Consider the following 20,453-nt stretch of genomic DNA (forward strand, 5'->3'; position numbering starts at 1 on the left):
GTCTTTCATAATAGCTTCTCTCGAGTTCTGGTCTAAAATTCCCTTAAAACGATCTAAAGGAAAATACATTCTCCTTCTTCGTCGTCTAAATGAACTCACCAACCACAAGGAGGAGGGAGCCTCTGAGGAAGTAAAAGAAGGATCAGGGAAGCCGGTCATAAGCAAACGCTCACAGTGTTCTACATCCAAGAAAGAGAACTACATCTGGGCATTGACAAGAGCCATGCTGAAAATTTCAGCAGATTTTTTTTTTTTTCTAAAGCAAACAAAATACACTTTGTCTAAACAAGCCCCAGGTTCTCATTACATGCCGCATTTACAAATTCCCATGACTCTGCCTCTTAATAAAACAGTGTGGTCATGAGTTGTAGGCTTCTGCTCTAAGTGGGAAACAGCCCTGCACTCTCCTCCTTGTTGCTTGTGCAATAGAGGCTAAAACTCAATCAGATCAAAATCATAATAATAATAATAGTAGCCAACAGCAGAGGGCACAGTGAGTGCTAGAAACTGGCCTAAGGCCTTCCTGTGAGTCAACTGATTTAATCTTCCCAGCAACCCAGTGAGGTGAGTGTTACATCCTCCTCATGTTAAAGAGGGGGAAACTGAGGCACAGAACTACGAGAGCGAATTTGGAAGCAGTCGTGCCAGCATGCAAATGAGGGAGATGCAATGAGTTCAGATCCCTCTCTCCAGAGCATGTTCTGTAGAAAAAGAAGAGCCAATCTGCTCCCCGCACCCAGCTCCGGCACACACACTTATAACCATAACTCCCGCTGCCTTCCCAAATGTTGCCTTTGCCAGCTGGTTCCTGCCTGGGACTCAGGATGGCTGCAGCGGACCCTGCGGAAGACCCCCCTGAACCAATGTTCTCCACGCCGTCCAATGGATTCACCCCTGGAAGTGTGAGCGCTCCACACCACAGAGAGGCCCCAAGGCCATGGTAGCCGAGGACTGGGGACAGGTGCACAGGACAGAGGTAACGTGACCGAAGAGAAAGCAGTCGCAGGAATCCATGTAGGCAAGTGAGGTCCAGACAGCAGCCTGGGCACGAAGATGAAATGTGCCCCTTCCAGGCCTCTCCCATCAAACCTCGTAGGAACAGTCTTCCTTGTTCCTTCTCCTTCTGCCGGCAGATGTGGCAGAGCCACAAGATGGGGAGCACCTGGGCAGCTACTCCAAGAGCTGCTCACTGGTGTGTCGGTCCGCACAAGCGCAACACAAACTTCTGTGTGAGGTTTGGGCTTTATCTGTTAGACCCCGTGCACTGGCGAGCATCGTGGGTCAACCTGACCGGACGAACCGACCCCCAGAGAGCGGGGACCACGTTATTTCTGGGTGCGTCTGTGAGCCGTTTCCAAGACAGCTTCATCAGCTCTTAGTCCAAAGACTGAGAAAAGAAGACTGCCCTGACCAAGAGGGGTGACTGTCATCAAATCCCTTAAGAGACGGAGCAGACAAGAAGGCCCAGGACGGAATAATTTGGTTTTCTCTTTATTACCTGCCCTCGAACGTTGGCCTCCTGGTTCTCGGGCCTTCAGAATGGGGCTGATGACACCGGCGGCATTCCTGGGTCTCCAGCTTGCAGACAGCCGTTTGTGGGGACCTCTGGCCTTCATAATCACGCAAGCCAACTTCTATAATAAATCTCCTCGTATACATATCTATATACATCTGTTAGCTCTGTTTCCCAGAGAACCCTAATACCGCAAGTTATTAATTTTTTTTTACCTTAATTAATACACCTGACATATGTTCTAGCATAGCCACCTCTCAGGGTTCTTCTGCTGCTGGAAAAATGTAGAACTCAGAGCAGAAGACGTGGAGAAAGCCCAGAGCTATAACCGGAGCCAGGCTTAGGACATCACACTCTATATTTAACAGGGACACACAAATCCACACAGCCCAGCAAGCATGTCACACAAACCCAAAGCCTCCACAGGGACCTTACCTGCCAACGGAGAGGACCGTGACCTCTCCTTGACGCCTCGCGTGGCCCTGTTTGGACTTGTTGGTGGGTCTTATGAAGTGCCACCGTTTGTGCCTACACCGCTGACACACATCCCTCTCGACGGCCCCGCCCACTGTGTGCAGATGGTGGCCACAGATGTGCTTCCCCGGGGTGCCTCCTGGTGACAAGGGCCCGGGGCTCACAGGCGGGCTCCCAGGAGTGCTGGGAGTCACTGGGCTAAGGTGGAGAGAAAGGAAAAGGTAGAACTGGTTACTTAAAAAAAGGACTAGTTGAGGCAAGCTCTCCCCTGAGAGGCAAGGAGCGGCTTTAAATCATAGCCCAGCACCTGCCAGGGTCTCTAAACAGACAGATCCCACGAACATACGTGCCTTGAAGAAGAGAAAACATGTAAATTCCACGTGAACGATCAAACAACTTAAACTAGGAGATCTGATCCAGGCTGACTACTGCATCAAAGGAAGAAAGCTTTTAGATCAAGATCTCAAAAGGGACACTCCAGAGATGTTGATGGTGTTGACAACAGTAACAGAAACAGCGAACATTCGTATTCTGAGCATTTCATACATGTTAATTCTGCTCACGTTTTCAAAACCCATGAGGTTGGTATTACGAATTTCCTCATTTTATTTTATTTTTTTTTTTAAAGATTTTATTTATTTATTTGACAGAGAGATCACAAGCAGGCAGAGAGGCAGACAGAGAGAGAGGAGGAAGCAGGCTCCCTGCTGAGCAGAGAGCCCGATGCGGGGCTTGATCCCAGGACTCTGAGATCATGACCCGAGCCGAAGGCAGCGGCTTAACCCACTGAGCCACCCAGGCGCCCCAAATTTCCTCATTTTAAAAGTGAGAAGTTAATGTAACTCGCCTCAGGTCACACAGCTAGTAAGTGATGGATCTGAGATCCAAATCAGGAAAGCCTAATTCTAGAAACCATGATCTTAACCACCATGTCACAGTGCCTCAGAAAACAAGAGAGACTGCATTCTTTGACAGCCTGGAAAAAAATCCAGCCAGACCATCCAAAATATAAAAAGCAGACACATATAGGTCAGATGTTGGCCATCTTTGAAAGGCATACCAACACTCTGGTCCACTAGAAAAGGAGGCTTTAAAACAGGACAGGGCTGGCCTGACCAGGAATCAGCCCTCTGACGTGGTACAGGTGGGCGGAGAGGTAGGGCGGCATGTCCCCACGGAGCCCAAGCCCTGAGCCCTGAGCCCAGGCCAACAGCCCCGGAGGCACACGCAAGTCTCATGACAGCATCAAGCAGCCTTTCTGCTCCCGGAAACCGGCCCACTTGCACTTTTAAAAAGCAGTGTGCATGGTAGATTAGAGGACACAGTCTCAAACATCAGAGATAGCCAGAAGTTTTCCAGTGTTCTTTACGGATGCTCTTTAGATCGCTAAAATAAAAACACACAGCAGCAGCTTCCTGAGACCAAAAAAATGTGAAATTAACTCCACACTGTGGAAAGCTGAAGTCACAAGTTTAACAACATCCATTAGACAAACATTTCTCAAGTCCCTAAAACCCAGTGACAGGCACTGTCCATCACCCCAAAATAACGGAGGCCAACAGGCCCGGAGATTACATGGTCCAAACACCAGGGAGGCATCTGTGGTCAGGGCTGGAACGTGAGAGAAATCACAGCTCACACGTCCCTCTGAACCACACCGCCAGAGTTTCCTAGCCTGACCCACCTGCATTCGGAGGGACCTCGACAAAGGGCACACCTAACACGCCGGTGTGACACACTATAGATTATCTATGATGTGCCTGGTGCACCACCCGCAGAGTAAACAGGGAAAGGTCCAAACTCCTCGCCCTGTCCCTTGGAACAACTTGCCTTCCTGGACCGTCTTGCTACTATCCACCGTGTTCTCTGGCGGCTCCAGGCCGAACTCTCTGCCCCATGCTTTTACATTCCAGTGTTTGTGCCCTGGGCTTTCTCCACCTCCAAGCAGTCTCTGCCTGTCACGTATCTGGCTCAGATGGCACTTTGGTAAACCTTCACGGACTTCCCTCTGGCCCCACAGAGCCCCAGGAGCACCTAGTGCTTGCTGTTCCTGAAGCATGGGCATGGCCCCAATCATCAGGCCGTGCTCCCCATCATAAGGCCGTGCTCCCCATCATAAGGCCGTGCTCCCCATCATCATAAGGCTTCATGCCCAAGGCTCCTTTTCCCTCCAGCCTAAGCCCTCCAGACTCCAAGATCTGTGAAAGCCCAGCTCTAGCACTGTGCCCAGCACTGAGCAGGCATTCAATAAATGCTCCTTGCTGAAGAAATTAAAAACAAACAAACAAACAAGCAAACAAAAAACCTCTCCAGAAATACAGTTCTCTGTAATTCATTAGGAGGGACTATAATCTCAACAGCCCACCCAGCCTGATTTTCACTTCATCATCACGATTCATGAAGGTCTTTCAATGCCCCAAGCCCCTTGTGTTCCTTATAATAACCCAAGCAACTGAGTACAACAGTTATCTCCACGTGTAAATGATGGAACTTGAGCCCCGGGTTGTGAGTTAACTGCCCACACAGAGTGGCCAATACATGGCAGAGGGGAGACTCCACCAAGGTTCCCAACTCCAAGTCCAACTCCAACTTCTTTATTGTTTCTCCAACGCCACAATCCTCAGCTAGGGCTGAATTCGCCCCAGGGGACCACTGACAATGGCAGGGACATTCTGGGTCACAGAGAGTGGGGAAAGAGGACACCAGCATCTAGTGAGCAGGGCCCAGGAACGCTGATAAACATCCCACAGTGTACAGGACAGTTGCCCACAGCTAAGAATTATCTGGCCCAAATGTCAACCAGGCTAAAGCTGGGAAACCGGCTCTAGCAGGTAACTTAAAAAAAAAAAAAAGAAAGAAAGAAAAGAAAGAAAGAAAAAAGTGCCACTAAATGGCTAGGGGAGAGATGCACTCACCTTTCAGGGTCTCCCAGACTGTTATCTGCTACCATTGCCTTTAAAACATCAACGTTTGCTAAGGGGGGAGAAAAAAAGAAAGCAAAGGATTAAAATGTAATGAATCACAAAAGCAATCACAGAGTTATCACATCAGAAAAGCTGTTGGAAGGAAAATAAAGAGTAGAAAAGCCGTGGGGGAAAGATCGGAGGTCTTTCAGTTCACAGGGCCCTGAGGTCCCGGAGAAGGGAAGTTTTTCCCAAGGGAACCCCTAGAAATGGCACCATCTGTGGATAACTTTCACCACGCAGGAATTCGGTACGAGTGACAGAGAACCTACAGATAAGAAAGCGGATCTACCATAGGGCCGAGCTTCCTACACATTGTTCCAACAGACACAGAAAACTACTGTTCTTCCCCCTCCGAAACGAAAGGGAAATTTACATGGTACTATGCCCCTGTACTCCACTCACTTGACTAAACGAATAGTGAGACATAGGTCTTAAGAGACCTGTATTCTGGGGCTGCCTGGGTGGCTCGGTGGGTTAAGCCTCTGCCTTCAGCTCAGGTCCTCATCTCAGGGTTCTGGGATCGAGTCCCACATCAGGCTCTCTGCTAGGCAAGAAGCCTGCTTCCTCCTCTCTCTCTCTCTACTTGTGATCTCTCTCTCTCTGTCAAATAAATAAAATCTTTAAAAAAAAAAAAAAGAGAGAGACCTGTATTCTAAGACTTTGCATGAGCCCGGCTGATTAGCCTTAATTAACCTCTGAATACCCAGGTATCATCAAGTCTACCCCACACAGAATCAGGGATGTGAGGTTAATTTTCCAGGTGGGCCATTAGCTTAGCTTGTCTGCAGGACCACACAAGACCTCAGCTCTGGCCAGATACCTTACATTTCCAAGAGTTGGTCACACATAGAGGTTACCTAACATGAACTGAATTAAATTAGACTTCCAATGTTAATTTTTTAAAAATCCAATATTTTAGGTTGGGGGTAGGCTGTCAACCAAAGCAAACTGAATCCAAGCTTCTTGGGTCCCCACCCCACGCTCCGACCCCACAGACACGCATGTTCTTTCTGCCTCTGACAGACTGGTCAGACTCTCAAGGATGAAAGACTGAGCGAGGGTTCCAGCTCCTCTTGGATATTTAATTGGCAAAGCCAAGTGCTACTACTGACTCCTAACCTTTTCATTGATTTTTTTAAAGTGCTGTTCTCATGAGGAACCAAAAATTCTCCAGAGACGTTAGAATAAAAAATCACTATTTGCCATGGGAGCCAACAGCAACATTTCACATTTAACGGCTCAAATGACATCCTTGGAGGAGGAAAACTAACCCTAGTTTCAACGCTACTGCTTTCAGGTATTAACAGTTACAGGTTGACAGAGTGCTTCTCAACTTTTTAAAAATTAAATTTAAGGGTTTTTAAAATGATTTTATTTATTTATTTATTTATTTATTTATTTATTTATTAGAGAGCGAGCGAGCACACATTTATTAGAGGGGCAGCGAGAGAGGGAGAAGCAGACTCTCTGCTGAGCAGGGAGCCGATGCGGGACTCCATCCCAGGACCCTGAGATCATGACCTGAGCCGAAGCCAGATGCTTAACTGACTGAGCCACCCAGGTGCCCCCAAATTTCAGTTTTTTAATTTAAATAATTATTGCCCCGCCCAGGAGCCTTTTGCAACATCTTTTTTCTAATCACCCTCTTATGAAATTATAATACTGCAGATAGAGATCTGTTTGTGTACTATATGCATACGAAATAATAAGGGTTTTTTTGTCCCCATGATCCATTTTCGCCCCCTTCACAACCCTTGCAAGGGCACAGGCTTTTTAAAAAGAAATAATACAGCATACCATCTTTTCTAAAAGAAATAGTCTCTTTGCCCTTCATGACTCCCTGTGACGATGTCCAAGCACATTCTCTAACCCAAGTTCTGACCTAAATAAGACTCCTGTGATTACTGAGAAAGTTTTGAAATGGATTGGCAGAATCTTCTCCCACACAACAGAGGCATGCTACCCTCTACAAGACAAACGGGAACTACAACCAGTCATGTCTGTCTTTTTCCCTTTTAATTAATAATAAGGATTCAGAAAATTAATTTTTGTTTAGACAAAAGGTTTAGGGAAGACACACTAATTTGCCAGCTGACACTTATTCTCTGCCATCATTTACTAAACTTCAAGACTACAGATGTTAAAAAGGGAAAACAAAAAAAGGTATGAAAATAGTGCCAAGAGCACCCACTTGTAAGAATGAGCTGTTTAAAAACAAAAGCTTAAAATAGTTGCCAGAGAAAACTAATCACCTATAAAACGATGACCTCCCTTAGAAAGATGGGGTCAGAAAATGATCAAGGAAGATTATTAAAATATATTAAAATCATTCCTGAAACTGTTTTTTTTAAATAGACTCGTGTTGTTTCTTCTATATTCATGTATTCCTGAACCTCGCCCTACCTCTTAGAAAAATTTAAAAATGGCCCTTGTTTGCTATGAGTGAATTCTTTAAGTGTAGGCTCAAGTTTCTATGCAAACATCACTCACACCCTCCCTGTCCATGTGGAATCATGTGGTTTGGTATGTGGAGTCATGTGGTTTCCTGGGTTAAGAAAACTTTCTAATGTAACCCCACCATTTGGACTTAGACATGTGCTTTAATTTGGTTGTAAAATTACTATGAAAGTACAGTCATCTGATTAAGTTCTATTGAATATTATCTCCTCCCTGATTATTACTCATAATTACAATAAACAAGTGTTTCCCTGCACTTGTCAACATTCTGTCCATTGGACTTCCCATCCTGGGTTTCCAGAGAATGGGAGCAGTCAGTTACAGGGCAAGGAAAACCTGTCGAGAACAGGAGAAATTTTCTAGAGGGTAATAATTTCATAAAATGCTTCCTCTCTTCTGTCCTGAATTTCTGCCTGATCCTAGGTATAAAGCAGCAGTCAAATCAGGCAAGAAGAATGCCCTGTTTTTCTCTTCCACCACTCTTCTCTTCAAACATTCCCTTGAGGGGTACTTGGGTGGTTTGGTCCATTAAGCATCTGACTTTTAATTTCAGTGCAGGTCATGATCTCCGGGTCCAAGGATGAGCCCCAAATCGGGCTTCCCACTCAGCAGGGAATCTGTTTTTCTCCCTCACTCTCTGCCCCTCCCCCTGCTTGCATACTCTCTTTCTCTCTCTCAAATAAATTTTAAAATGAAATTATTAAAAAAAAAAAAAAGATTCCTTTGCAATCAAGGCAAATCTCCCAGTCAAGAACTACAGCCACCCCCAAAATCAGAGCGCTGCTGTGTGCCAACCACTGGCCGAAAGCTTTACAGACTTCATCATGTTTGACTCTCCTGACCTCTCTAAGAGTAGACAGAGTCATCTTGCCCATTTTACAGATGTAGATACTGAGGCCCTAAAGAGCATAACTGATCGGCCAGCCAGCATGAGAGACCTGGACACAAGCCCTGGTCCGTCTGCTCTCGGGTGGATGAATTTGACTCTGATGTTCTCCCTCTTACTCCTTCAATGTCCAAGTCTCTACCCAAATGGTTAATAGTTCAATGCTCCAAGAATGTCAGCATGATCATGATAGCAAGCTCTGAGGAGACCTACTCGGTAATGATAATTTGTAACAGAACCCTTGCCATAAAATAAATTGAGCCCCAAGGTAAGAATTTCACAAAAGGATCCCTCTGCCTGGCGTGACTAACCAGGGGCACTTGGACAGTAACCACAATAGTCTTCATTGTCATCGGATGACACCGTTTAGGGCCTGGCAGAGAGGCTGGGCTATGGACTTGCAGGTAATTTCCAAAAGCCCACAGAACTCAAGAAAACCTCAATGACCACCCACACACTTTTCAACTCAATCTACTTAAAAAGATAAATTAAGGGTAGCACTGTCGCTAATCCGAGCTTTGAGATTAGCAAGAAAATAATCAGTATGCTGGTCAGCTGAAAAATTTATCCCTCAAGACATTTATATAAACTAACCCAACTTGCAATATTTGAGACATGATATATTTAAGCCATAAACAATGTCACCATGAGTACGGGTGAAATATTACCCCATCAGCCAAATTAAAAATGCAAAGCAGACTAGTCATAAATCACGATTGCAGTTGTTTTCAAATATGTAAATATAGGCAAAGAAAACCTAAATAAACATAGCGAATGGTAATGGCTGGGTTGTATTTCATTTTATTCTTTTTTTTTTTATTTTTTTTAAAGATTTTATTTATTTATTTGACAGAGAGAGATCACAAGTAGACAGAGAGGCAGGCAGAGAGAGAGAGAGAGAGGGAAGCAGGCTCCCTGCTGAGCAGAGAGCCTGATGCGGAACTCGATTCCAGGACCCTGAGATCATGACCTGAGCCGAAGGCAGCGGCTTAACCCACTGAGCCACCCAGGTGCCCTTTTTTTCAATTTTTAAAAGAAAAGTTATGCTAGGGTGTGCTTACAATTAAAAAAAAAATGGAAAATTAACACCGTCAAGGAGATCTAAATGGATACTAAGTTCAGAGACTGTTAATGACGCAGACAAAGGTTTTAAAAAGGCATTTGTTCTGTAGAGGATTGAAGCCTCAAAGCAAACTAGAAAGCTAGGTTATAAACTGGGAAGAGACCCAAGTATGGATCTAATTCCCCAGCTGTGGTTTCGGCACCAGCCATGTCTGGAAAAGGGTTCCAGTGAGGTCAGATGTCTCCCGGAGGCCAAGGAGAACCAAGGGCCACAGAGAGGATAGGAGCCACGCCCCCAAGCTCACAGTGGCTGGACAAATCATAGGTAGACTAGTGAAAGCATGGATGGGGGAGGGGGAGAGAGAACTGGGGAGCAGAGGAGGGAGAAGGAAAACAGTGCCTTCGGTGTTACTCCAGTAGACCTACCAATCAAGGCAGAGGAAACAGAGGCTACTTCCTGAGAAAGGACGGCATTAAAATAGATAAGGGCAGGGGCACCTGGGTGGCATCTTTGGGTAAGTGGCTGCCCTTGGCTCAGGTCATGATCCCAGGACCCTGGGATGGAGCCCTCATCTGGCTCCTTATGCAGTGAGGAGCCTGCTTTCTCCCTCTGCCTGCCATTCCCTCTGCCTGTGCTCTCTCTCTCTCTGACAAATAAATTTTTAAAAATCTTTTTTTTAGTGTTCCAAGATTCACTGTTTATGCACCACACCCAGTGCCCCATGCAATACATGCCCTCCACAATACCCACCACCAATCTTAAAAAAAAAAAGAGAAGGACAAGGGCGTCTGGATGGCTCAGTTGGTTAAGCATCTGACTCCTGATCTCAGCTCAGGTCTTGATCTCAGGGTTAGGAATTCAGGCCTTCCATGGAGCTCCACAATGGGCATGGAGCTTACTTTAAAAAAAATAAATAATAAATAAATAAAATAAAATAGGAAAGGACAGACCTATTTGCCCATGTGTGTGGGAGGTGAGGAAATTCTATACTAGTATGTAATTGGGACATGTATGGGACTAGTATATACTGGGACTAGTATGTAATATGGGACAGCATACTAGTCCCAGACAGTCAAACGCTTCTCTTCTGCCTTCCTGAAGAGAAGGGGTCTGCTGCAGGTGCCACCCTGCCATACGCCGGCGGTACGAGCTCTGGGCCTCTGTTTCCTCATCTGCAAAATGGGATGCTAAAAGGACCTACCTACCTCCAGAAGGTGGTTCTGAGAATTTGTGAGTTAATGCTTAAGGAGTTTTATCAACTATCCCAGCTGTACGAGTTATCACTTTAAAAGGAAGACGTTTCCCATCCCTCCTTCCTGATAAAAGGAAAGAGGAGTTGACAGCAAGTGGCTAAGCATGGCCTTTGGAGTCAGATGCGCAAGTTCAAGTCTCAGCTCTGCCCCTGCCAGCTTATGGTGCTGGCAGGTCAGTTAAGCACGGTGGGTCTCTCGGTTTCTCAACGGCAAAATGGGAAGGAAGTATCTGAACCATGAGGTGGTTAGTCCCTAGAAAGCCCTGAGAACAGGCCTGGCACACAGCAAACAGTGCATACTGGGAAGCTGTATGTCAGAACTCCAACCCCGGGGCGCCTGGGTGACTCAGTCGGTTAAGCGTCTGCCTTCAGCTCAGGTCATAATCTCAGGATCCTGGGATCAAGCCCACATTGAGCTCCCAGCTCGACAGGGAGTCTGTTTCTCCCTCTGCCCCCTTCCCCCAACTCATGCAACTCATGCACTCTCTCTCACTAATAAATAAATAAAATCCTGGAAGAAAAAAGAAGAACTTGAACCCCTGCAAAGGTTTCAAGGTTTACTTATTTCTGATGCAACGGTCAGTAACCCACCTCAGCCCCACACTCGCTAACCTGGCGGCTGCTCCAGCTCTTAGAGGCTCTGGGCCCTGAGGCTACTGGGGATGTGGGCAAGGAGCCCCACACACTCCAGTAGCTTCTAAGGGCCTCGCCCCATGCCCCTCTGTAATGGTATCCTCCTCAGCTAACAGCCAGTATTTATCTGATCAAGATTCAGTTCATCCTCCCTTTCAGAAGACAAGAGTTCAGAGTACGTTCCAGAGGGAAAAATGCTTCCGTTCACAAAGGTTATACCTTTTAAAAGTCTGAACACTTCAGAAAAGATCAGAGAACAGGCAAATCTATTGTACTAAGCCTTTGAATGGAGGATGTCACAATAGTGCAATGAGGTAAATATCACTTATTACCCTCCTTTTACAGAGGAGGAAACGGAGACCCCATGAGGTAAAATGACATTCCCCAAATCAAGGTGAGGCCAGGATTAGAAGATGAGCCTCCTGGGCTGGCTTTCTGCAAACACTCACACCCACTGACTCTTCAAAAACACACTAGATGACATTCTTATGGTGGAATAATCTGGAAGCTGACATATTCGTGAGCTTAGGTGAAAAGAACTGCCGATAACCAGAAAGATCAACCGGGAAGTTCACACAAATTCTGACTCTTCAAGGCAGGTTTTTAATAAAACACAAATACTGAATTGTTTTGGAACAGTAAAACATCCATACCTTCATTTTTCATGATATAGTGGACAATCTGCCCAACGGTGTCACTGTTTTCATTCATACTGTCGTTCAACTCTGAAAGAGAAGGGGGAGAGGAGAGCGGGTTATGATCGGTCACCTCTATCGAGGCAAGGAGTCCTCGCTCAACAGTCTCTAGAAAGCTCAGCGTGGCCTAAGGGTGGAGGCTTTCTTCCTTCAGCCCCAAACCGCCCGACGCACGGCCCAGAGTGACTCCTCCAGCGCACAGATATAACAAGCACCAGAATGATCCATCAACCTCTTCTCCGGTCCAAACACCCACTCACTTCCATGCGTGTGCATCAATCCTCACTACTCTAGTTCTCACTCATCATTTCCTTAAACCCTTAGGGGACATGGGAAGAAAACAGTTAATCAAAAGAAAAAATTCCCCTTGGATTTCCTTTCAACGGCAGACATACTATATAAATGTAGAGCACAAATTTCCTTCTCCCACTGGGTCATGATTCATCCATGTTTAGAAGACTCTCCTCTCATTTAAATACACTTCCAAATGACCTACATTTTGGCGTGGTTATTTGCCCACAAACTCCATTTACCTTAGGAAACTGTATTAGGTGACAGTCTTTGAAGGAAAATCAAACCTTCACCCTAAAACTGTGTAATTTCAGGGAGGAAGGAAAAGGGAGGGATCCTAGTTCACGGAGAACGAATCAAGGCGTGCAACACCCTACTCGTGTCCTTGGAAAAGTGTCTTCTCCATCCACAGTTGGCTTCCTCCTCCACGAAAATGAGCATTTGGCTCAACAGTGTAAATACTGACTGCTAAGCTGGCCTGGGGCGGGGGGTGGGGGGGGAGCTTGCTTTCTGTTGACAAACACTCGGCTTTGGTTTGCTCATAAGCTACCCATGACTCATCCAGCAACCGGGCTCTCTCTCTGCCTCAAAGGTCAGTGGGGGTGGGAAAAACCAACAGGCCAGCAGGCTGGCAAGGGAGGAAGAAGCTCTCCCCACTCCACCCGCTGGCTCTCTTGAAAGGTGACTGACTCCTAATGTCCCCTTCTGCACACACTGCCCTTTGAGGAGCTGAAAGGGATAAAGAAGGTGAGCTACTACTCCCCGAAGTCCAAGTCAGTAAACATCCCTAAAGCATGGTTGAAAAGAACATCAAAGGAAGAAAACAGGATTTTATTTCTTGGATTTTTCCAAACCCTACCTAACAACTCCATGTTAAGAGGAAAAGGTAATATATCCTCAAATTAATACTAAGGTACCATTTCTTACCATACTTTAACTGCACTGTTGACATAACTGTTTACTTAATAAATATAAATTCCAATCACATAGGTTTCAGAGAACTCCCCCAGCAAAAGTAATACCACAAAACCGATGAGAGCTATTTAAATTCCCCATCGTTCTTATCAGAAGCTCTCTCGGTAATAATAGTGAAGATTCATAGTTACTGAGTGGCCACATGTACCAAACATCAAATGCATCTTCTCTCTAAATTCCACAATAATCCTACAAGATGGACATTACAGTCCTCATTTAATTTAAATTAAATTAAAATTTTAATTAAATTGGCATTCAACTACCTAAGATTAAATTCCAGTTAAACTACACATAGCAGAAGTTCGGAGCATATGGAACTTGCCCAAAGCCACAAGGAATGTGCTGGTAGGTGTTTCATAAGCGAAGGCCAGGTTTCAAGCCCCACGTGTGGTTAGTATGAAATCCATACAGACACACCACCCTACCACCTACTATGAAGACAGATCATTTTGGGGACACCTGGCTGGCTCAGTCAGTAGAGCATGTGAGGTTGTGAGTTCGAGCCCCACATTGGATGTAGCGATTATGCAGAAATAAAATCTTTAAAAAAAAAAAAAAAGAAAGAAAGAAAGGAAATCGCCCCCATCCACATCGCCATAAAAAGGACGCAGGTATTTACCTATCTTTTCAACCTTTTCCTCTTCCACCTCTTGCTCGGCTTCTGTGGTGCAACGATAGCCCTTCTTCTTAAGCAGGTGGCAGATGAGGACGCCAAACAGACCCATGATGAAGAACACAGGGACGAGCGCATAGGCGATATACTCTGGGTGTCCACTGCCCGTGTTGTTGGTGGGCGCTGGGGTCGTCTGTGTTCTGGAGTGCAACGTGTGGCTGCCCCCATTGTCTACAGAGAGAAACACACACGGTGGCATCAGACGTCTGCCGCACGGCAAGGACAATCTGAGGACCCCAGGGAACATTCACATGGAATTGGAGTCGGCTCCCAAGCCATGGGCCACACGGAGACTGGAGGGTCAGGCAGTATGGAACACGGGCTGAGGGCTAGGTGTGGCTACAAGTCCGAGTTCCCATCCTGTCCCTGCTGGTCACAAACTACGTCCCACTCTGCGTTGTTTCTTTGAAACCTTTCAAGCCAGCCTCTACTTCCTCACCTGCAGCAGGAGCCACACAGTGTTTTAAGTATGTCTGGGAGCAGTGACAAGCACAAAAGAAACACAGAGTCATTTGGTAGCATTATAGCAGAGCGCTGAGTGGTTATGAGCATGGACCCAGGAGCCTTGGGTTCAAGTCCTGACACACCCCCCGCCCCCATCTAGCAGCTGTGCATTAACTTAGCACCTCTGTGACTCAGTTTCTTGTGAAATGCACACACTCATTAGAACCTACCCACCATTCCAGGGTATCATAAAGATGAGATAAGTACATGTAAAATAGTCACAACCATTTTTACAACATAATGAATGCTCAACTACGCAGCAGGAACATTCTAGGCACTGGTGACATATCACAGAGTAAAACAGACAAAGGTGCTTGTCCTCGTGGAGCTTACGTTTCATTTCAGTGATGAAATGAAATTCTTTCTCTCCACCAGAGAGATTAATAGTGGTGAAGAAACCCAGAAACTGGTGAACTAGATACGTTTAATTATAAGCTCTCTCAGAGTATTTTGATAAAAAAGGATCTGTGTGGCAGTGATTGTAAGGGGACAAATAGCAGGTGTGAAATAACCGCATTTCATCACTGCGGCCAATAGTATCAAACAGAAGCCCAATTTGCAAACCAGAGGCCACACAGCAAACAGCTATCGATCTTTCCCGTGAAAATACCCATGACCTTTGAACAGGAAAGGAAACTGCTGGTTTCTTAGGTCTGTACAAGGTTGCATTCATTATTTTATCAGACAATCTCTAGAACTGGGGATAATGTATATTTTCTTCTGATTTGTCTTCCAGGAATCAATATATTAAATGAATGAACAAATAAATGGAAGTACACACACACACACACACACACACACACACACACACACACTTCCCTAAGCATATGCAAATATATCACCTAACTTAGGATTTACCGCCAGTCATTTAGTAAAAACCAGAAATAATTCTTTAACTCCTTTTACAATTCTAAGTCTTATTTACTAACTCCATTTTAATTCCGCATATTCCATGCAACAGGGATCGGTGAAGCAAACAGCCTCTAAGACTGAGAGTTTTACTCAGAATCACAGTCTGTTTCAATCTGGAGGTGATAACTAATTCTCTTTGGGGGGTACCAGGAACAGGGAGGAAAGCAGAGGGGCTTGGAATTGGAGCGAACATCCCCTCCTGAATCAGGTGGTTGAGAATGTGTCTTCATTAATGTGACATGTGGCAAACCCCTGCAAATACTACATATTTAGAGTTTGTGATTTACAAACAGGTGTCAGTCACTTAATCTCATAATTACTGTACCATGGAAAAGCTGATGAAGATATGAATCTCAATTAGGGAAACATGAATTACAGAGAGATGCCATATAGCACTGAGGTTACAAGGTCAGACGTCCTGGCATGAATAACAACTTGGCCACCTACTAGGCATGTCAACTTGGGCAAGTTATTGAACGGTTCTGTCCTCAGTTTCCTCGTTATGAAATAAAATCAACATGATTGTACCTTTCTATGATGATTTTAAAACTTGGCCCCAAATTCTTTTATCCAGCTCCGATGGAAGTCTGTATCTCCTTCCCTTGAATGCATCCTCTGTCTTCTGCCGGACCAGTAGAATAGGTTGGAGTGATGCTCTGTCAGTTTTCAAGCCCCACGCCCTAAGAAACTGACAGCTTCTACTTCCTGTCTCTTGGGGCAGTTGCTTTTGGAACACAGTCACCATGCTGTGAGGTAGCCCAAGCTTCCCCAAGGAAAGAAACAAGTAACAGTCATCAACTCAACAACTATGTAAATGAGCCATTCTAGAAGCAGGCGTAGTCCCAGTTAATGCTGCCTGGAGCAAACATGAGCTGTTTCCAATGAACCCTGACCAATTTGGAGATTCCTAAGCAAAATGAGTGACTATTGCTATTTCAAGCCACGAAGCTTCGAGGTCATTTATTATACACCAGTAGTAACTAGACGATAACCTCATGGAGTCATTGTGAGGATTAAGTATACTAATACAGAAAGCACTTAGAAGAATGTTTAGGAAGAGACAAGCAATGTAAAAGTGTTTAGTCACCATCATGCTAGAACTGGACTATCCAGTAGGGTAGCCACCAGCCACAAGGAGCTATTCAAATTTAAGTCAACTAAAATGAGATGAAATTAAGAACTCAGTTTCCCAGTTGCATTAATCACATTTCAAGCAGTCAGTAGTCACATGTGGCTAACTGCTACCACACTGGACAAGTCAGAAAAAGAACATTTTCATCAATTCCAAAAGTTCTAGAGGAGAGCCCTGTTATAGACTACAAAGAACCACTGTAAGGCCGTTGACTGGAGAATCTACCGTGACCTACCACAGCAATTCAATAAAAATAACTTTGAAATCACAAAGGAACTATTCACAAATAATGCCTTAAAACATTTGTCAACCTAGGTAAAATTTCGTTTTTCTTTAATTTACACTAATAACTTGTTTAGAGACACTGGCCATCTCTCTCCTTCACCTCCAGCTGAATCATATCTGAATTATAAGCAAATTATTTGAGTCCAAATTCATAGCAAAGTTATTGCTGCATTAATTATGAGTCAAAAAAAAATAGCAAAATCCTGAATGTCTGACGGTGGGATAGTAAGAAAATATCTAAGTCAACCACTGTTTACCCATTTGACAGAATAATATTCATCATTTAAGATTATTTATCAAGATTTTGTGAAGACATGAGAAAACACTCAAGACACAATGTTGAATTTAAAAAGCTTAATTCAGGGTGCCCGGGTGGCTCAGTCAATTAAGCATCCAGCTCTTGATTTCAGCTCACGTCATGATCTCAGGGTCCTGAAATCAAGTCCCACATTGGACTCCATGCTCAGCACAGTCTGCTCAGGATTCTTTCCCTTTTCCTCCCTCTGCCCCTTCCCCCATTCTCTCTCTCTAAAAATGAATAAATAGGGGCACGTGGGTGGTTCAGTGGGTTAAGCATCTGCCTTCAGCTCAAGTCATGATCCCAGGGTCCTGGGATTAAACCCCTGCACCAGGCTCCCTGCTCAGTGGGGAGCCTGCTTCTCCCTCTCTCTCTGTTGCTCCCCCTGCTTATGTACTCATTCTCTCTCTCTCTCTCTCTGTCAAATAAATAGTCTTAAAAATAAAATAAATGAAATGAAATGTTATAAAAAAGAGAGAAAGAGAAAAGCTTGATTAAACATCTTACATACTGTATGGTCCAACTACTTAAAAAAAAATGCATGAAGGTATAAAATGTACAAAGCAATGACCAAAATATTACATGATTCCAGGTAACCAAATAAGAAGATAATTTTAAATTTTATTTTTATACTTAACTCTAATTTTCCAAAATTCATGTGTTTTTTACCAAGGTGGTAGAAAGATATAAAGCAGAGATTGTCAGCCATTTGGGAATCACAGACCCTTTGGGAAACCTATGTTGCTATGAAGGTTCCTATTCCAAAATTTTGCCTCCAAGTTCTACGGGCTCTGAACCCCAAGTTTATATAAGGGCAAGTGACTTGTTAAGGATGATGCTCAAGTTTCTGCTTAAGTAATATGGTGGACATGCCATTCATGGAGATGGGAAGTAACTCAAAAAAAAAAAAAAAAAAAAAAAGAAGTTTGCTTGGTGTTGAATTTTACCTGCCTCTCAATTCATACATTGAAGTACCCCAAGTACCTCAGAATGTGACCTTATTAAAAGACAAGGTCTTTACAGAGGTAATCAAATGAAAATGAGGTCATCTGAGTGGACTGAAATCCCACTGGAGTGGACCTCTGTCCTTATAAAAGGGGAAATTTGGAGGCAGAGAAGAGCAAAGGGAAAACACCATGGGAAGATAAAGTTAGATATGGGATGATGTTTCCAAAGGCCAAAGAATGCCAAAGACTGCCAGCAAACCACCAGCAACTAGGAGAGAGGCATGAAATCGATTCTTCACAGCCCTCAGAAGGAAGCAACCCTGCCGATCTTGATCTTGGAATCCTAGCCTGCAGACTGTGAGATAAACTTCTCTTGTTTAAGCCACCCAGTTTGTGGTACTTTGTCAAGCCCTAGCAACCTAATATACTTGGCATGGAAAGGACAATATCACGAGTTCAGTTTTGAACACGTGGAGATAGAGGTAAGCAGTAGGGGGTTGCAGGGAGAAAACCAGATGGAAATATCCATTGAGTGACTGGATCTACCCCATGAAGAAGCTGAGGAAGAGAAGCCAGGGCTCTCCTCTAGAACACAGAGGCCAGGGTTTCCAGAAGGAATGAGCAGATATCTAGGTCACATGCTGCAAGAGAGCAATTAAAATAGGAAGGAAATGGAAAATGGCACAGCCACTATGTAAAACAATATGGCAGTTCCTCACAAAGTTAAAAATAGAACTACCCTATGACCCAGCAGCCCCTTTTAGCCTGTTTATTCAAAAGGACCGAAATCAGGATCTTAAAGCCATATCTGCCTCCCATGTTCACCGTAGTATTTTTTACAACAGCCAAGATACGGAAACAACCTAAATGTTCACTGATGGCTGAACAGATAAAATACAGTCTATACATACAATTGAATCCCATTCAGCCTTAAAAAAGGAAATCCTGCCATAGGCAACAATATAAATGAACCCGGAAGACATTACAGTATGTGAGAAAAGCCAGTCACAGAAGGACAAATACTGCATGATTCCACTTTATGAGTCATCTTAAATAGTCAAACTTATAGAAACAGAGTCGAATGGTGGTTGCCAGGAGTGAGGGGAGGGGAAAATCGGTGGCTGCCATTCAGCAGCGGAATGCTTCCATCATGCTTTATGACATGGCGCCCGCTGTTAACAATACGGTATCCTGCACTTAAAAATTTGCTTAGAGGGTTGATCTCATGTTAAATGTTCTTAACACAATTTAAAAAAAGAAACAAGAAACAAACAACCTAAGAAGACTTTAGAAAAAGAATCGAGAAGTACTCAGACAAATCAGGCAACAAGGAAGAACTCATGGGAAACCATCATTAGTTTCTAATTTAGGAAGCCACTGGAATTTTCTTTTAACTTTTAACTTTTAACTTGTACTTTACTCCCTGTTTTTCTGTACTTTCTTGAAGTAAACTTAAAAATCCCAAAATAAATAAATACATACATACAATGAAAAATTAAATTAAATTAAGTAGGAAGGAAAACGATCCACGGGAGATCTTCATGGCCTTGGAGAGCAGTTTTTCAGTTAGCCGGGAAGGTTAGATTCTCTAGGCTGAAGAATATAGACCTGGCTCAGTTTACTCTTTCTGGAAGCCTTGTAGGAGCCAAAAAAAAAAAGGGGCGGGGGGTGAGAGGAAGAAATTTCTGTTTGGAGTTTTGTTTTGTTAAGTGCCTGAAACCAATGTATGTACAGACAGAGCAAAAGGGAGAGAATGAGAGAGAATAAGGAGTGATGGCCTTGAGAAGATTTCCATATGAAGAGGATAGATTAAACACTGAAATAGGAAAAAAAAAAAAGCAAACAACACAAAAACGCCCACTTGTTCTAAAGCAGTGGGTCTGTGAGTCAGAGCCCTCACTAGTAGGCTGAAGGAAACTGAACGGGCAAGGTTCATGGTATCCTCCATTTTCTCTCACAATAAATAAGAAGAGATGACATATGTTGAGACCAGGGCACAGCAGGAAAGAACAGCCCGTGGAGAGAGGGAGCCTGGCGGGGAGACTGAGGGGACAGGAGAGGGCAGGGAAAGGGTGGTCCACGGTCATTCAGGGCACAGCCCACAGACGCACCCCAATTCTCCAGCTGGGGTAACCCATGTGGAGAAGTCCATACAAGCTGGAGAGCCCAGCACAGTAAGGGACCAGCCATCAGATGAGAATGGAAAGCAGACAGAGCCATGGTAAGGAAGGGAATGGTTTTGGGTGAGATGGTGTTCCAGAAGAGATGGCAGTGCGGCTCAGAGGAGTTCCTGTCTCTATTACCACTGACAACAATAACCAGAACATCTACGGAGCACTTGCGAGCCAGCACTGAGCTCAGCACTCAGTCTTCACAATAAACCTAGGACGTCGTTAGAGGACTAGCCTCACGTTACAGATGGGGAAAGAAGACACAGGAAGGCACAGCAGCCTTCCCAAGGTCACACAGCTCCTCTGTGCCAGTGCCTGGATTCCAA

The 20,453-nt window shown here is 44.6% G+C and overlaps 1 protein-coding gene across 1 annotated transcript in view; it reads right to left on the reverse strand.

The window, feature by feature from the left end:
* RELL1 (RELT like 1) overlaps positions 1 to 20,453 on the reverse strand; it is a 63,383-nt gene that overhangs the window by 17,936 nt on the left and 24,994 nt on the right. Inside the window, 4 exon segments of the mRNA XM_047719856.1 lie at positions 1,949 to 2,185; positions 4,903 to 4,960; positions 11,898 to 11,969; positions 13,825 to 14,049. Coding sequence (XP_047575812.1) covers positions 1,949 to 2,185; positions 4,903 to 4,960; positions 11,898 to 11,969; positions 13,825 to 14,049 — 592 coding nt within the window.

The sequence above is a fragment of the Lutra lutra genome, chromosome 2 (genome assembly GCF_902655055.1).
Source record: "Lutra lutra chromosome 2, mLutLut1.2, whole genome shotgun sequence".
Lineage (NCBI taxonomy): Eukaryota > Metazoa > Chordata > Mammalia > Carnivora > Mustelidae > Lutra > Lutra lutra.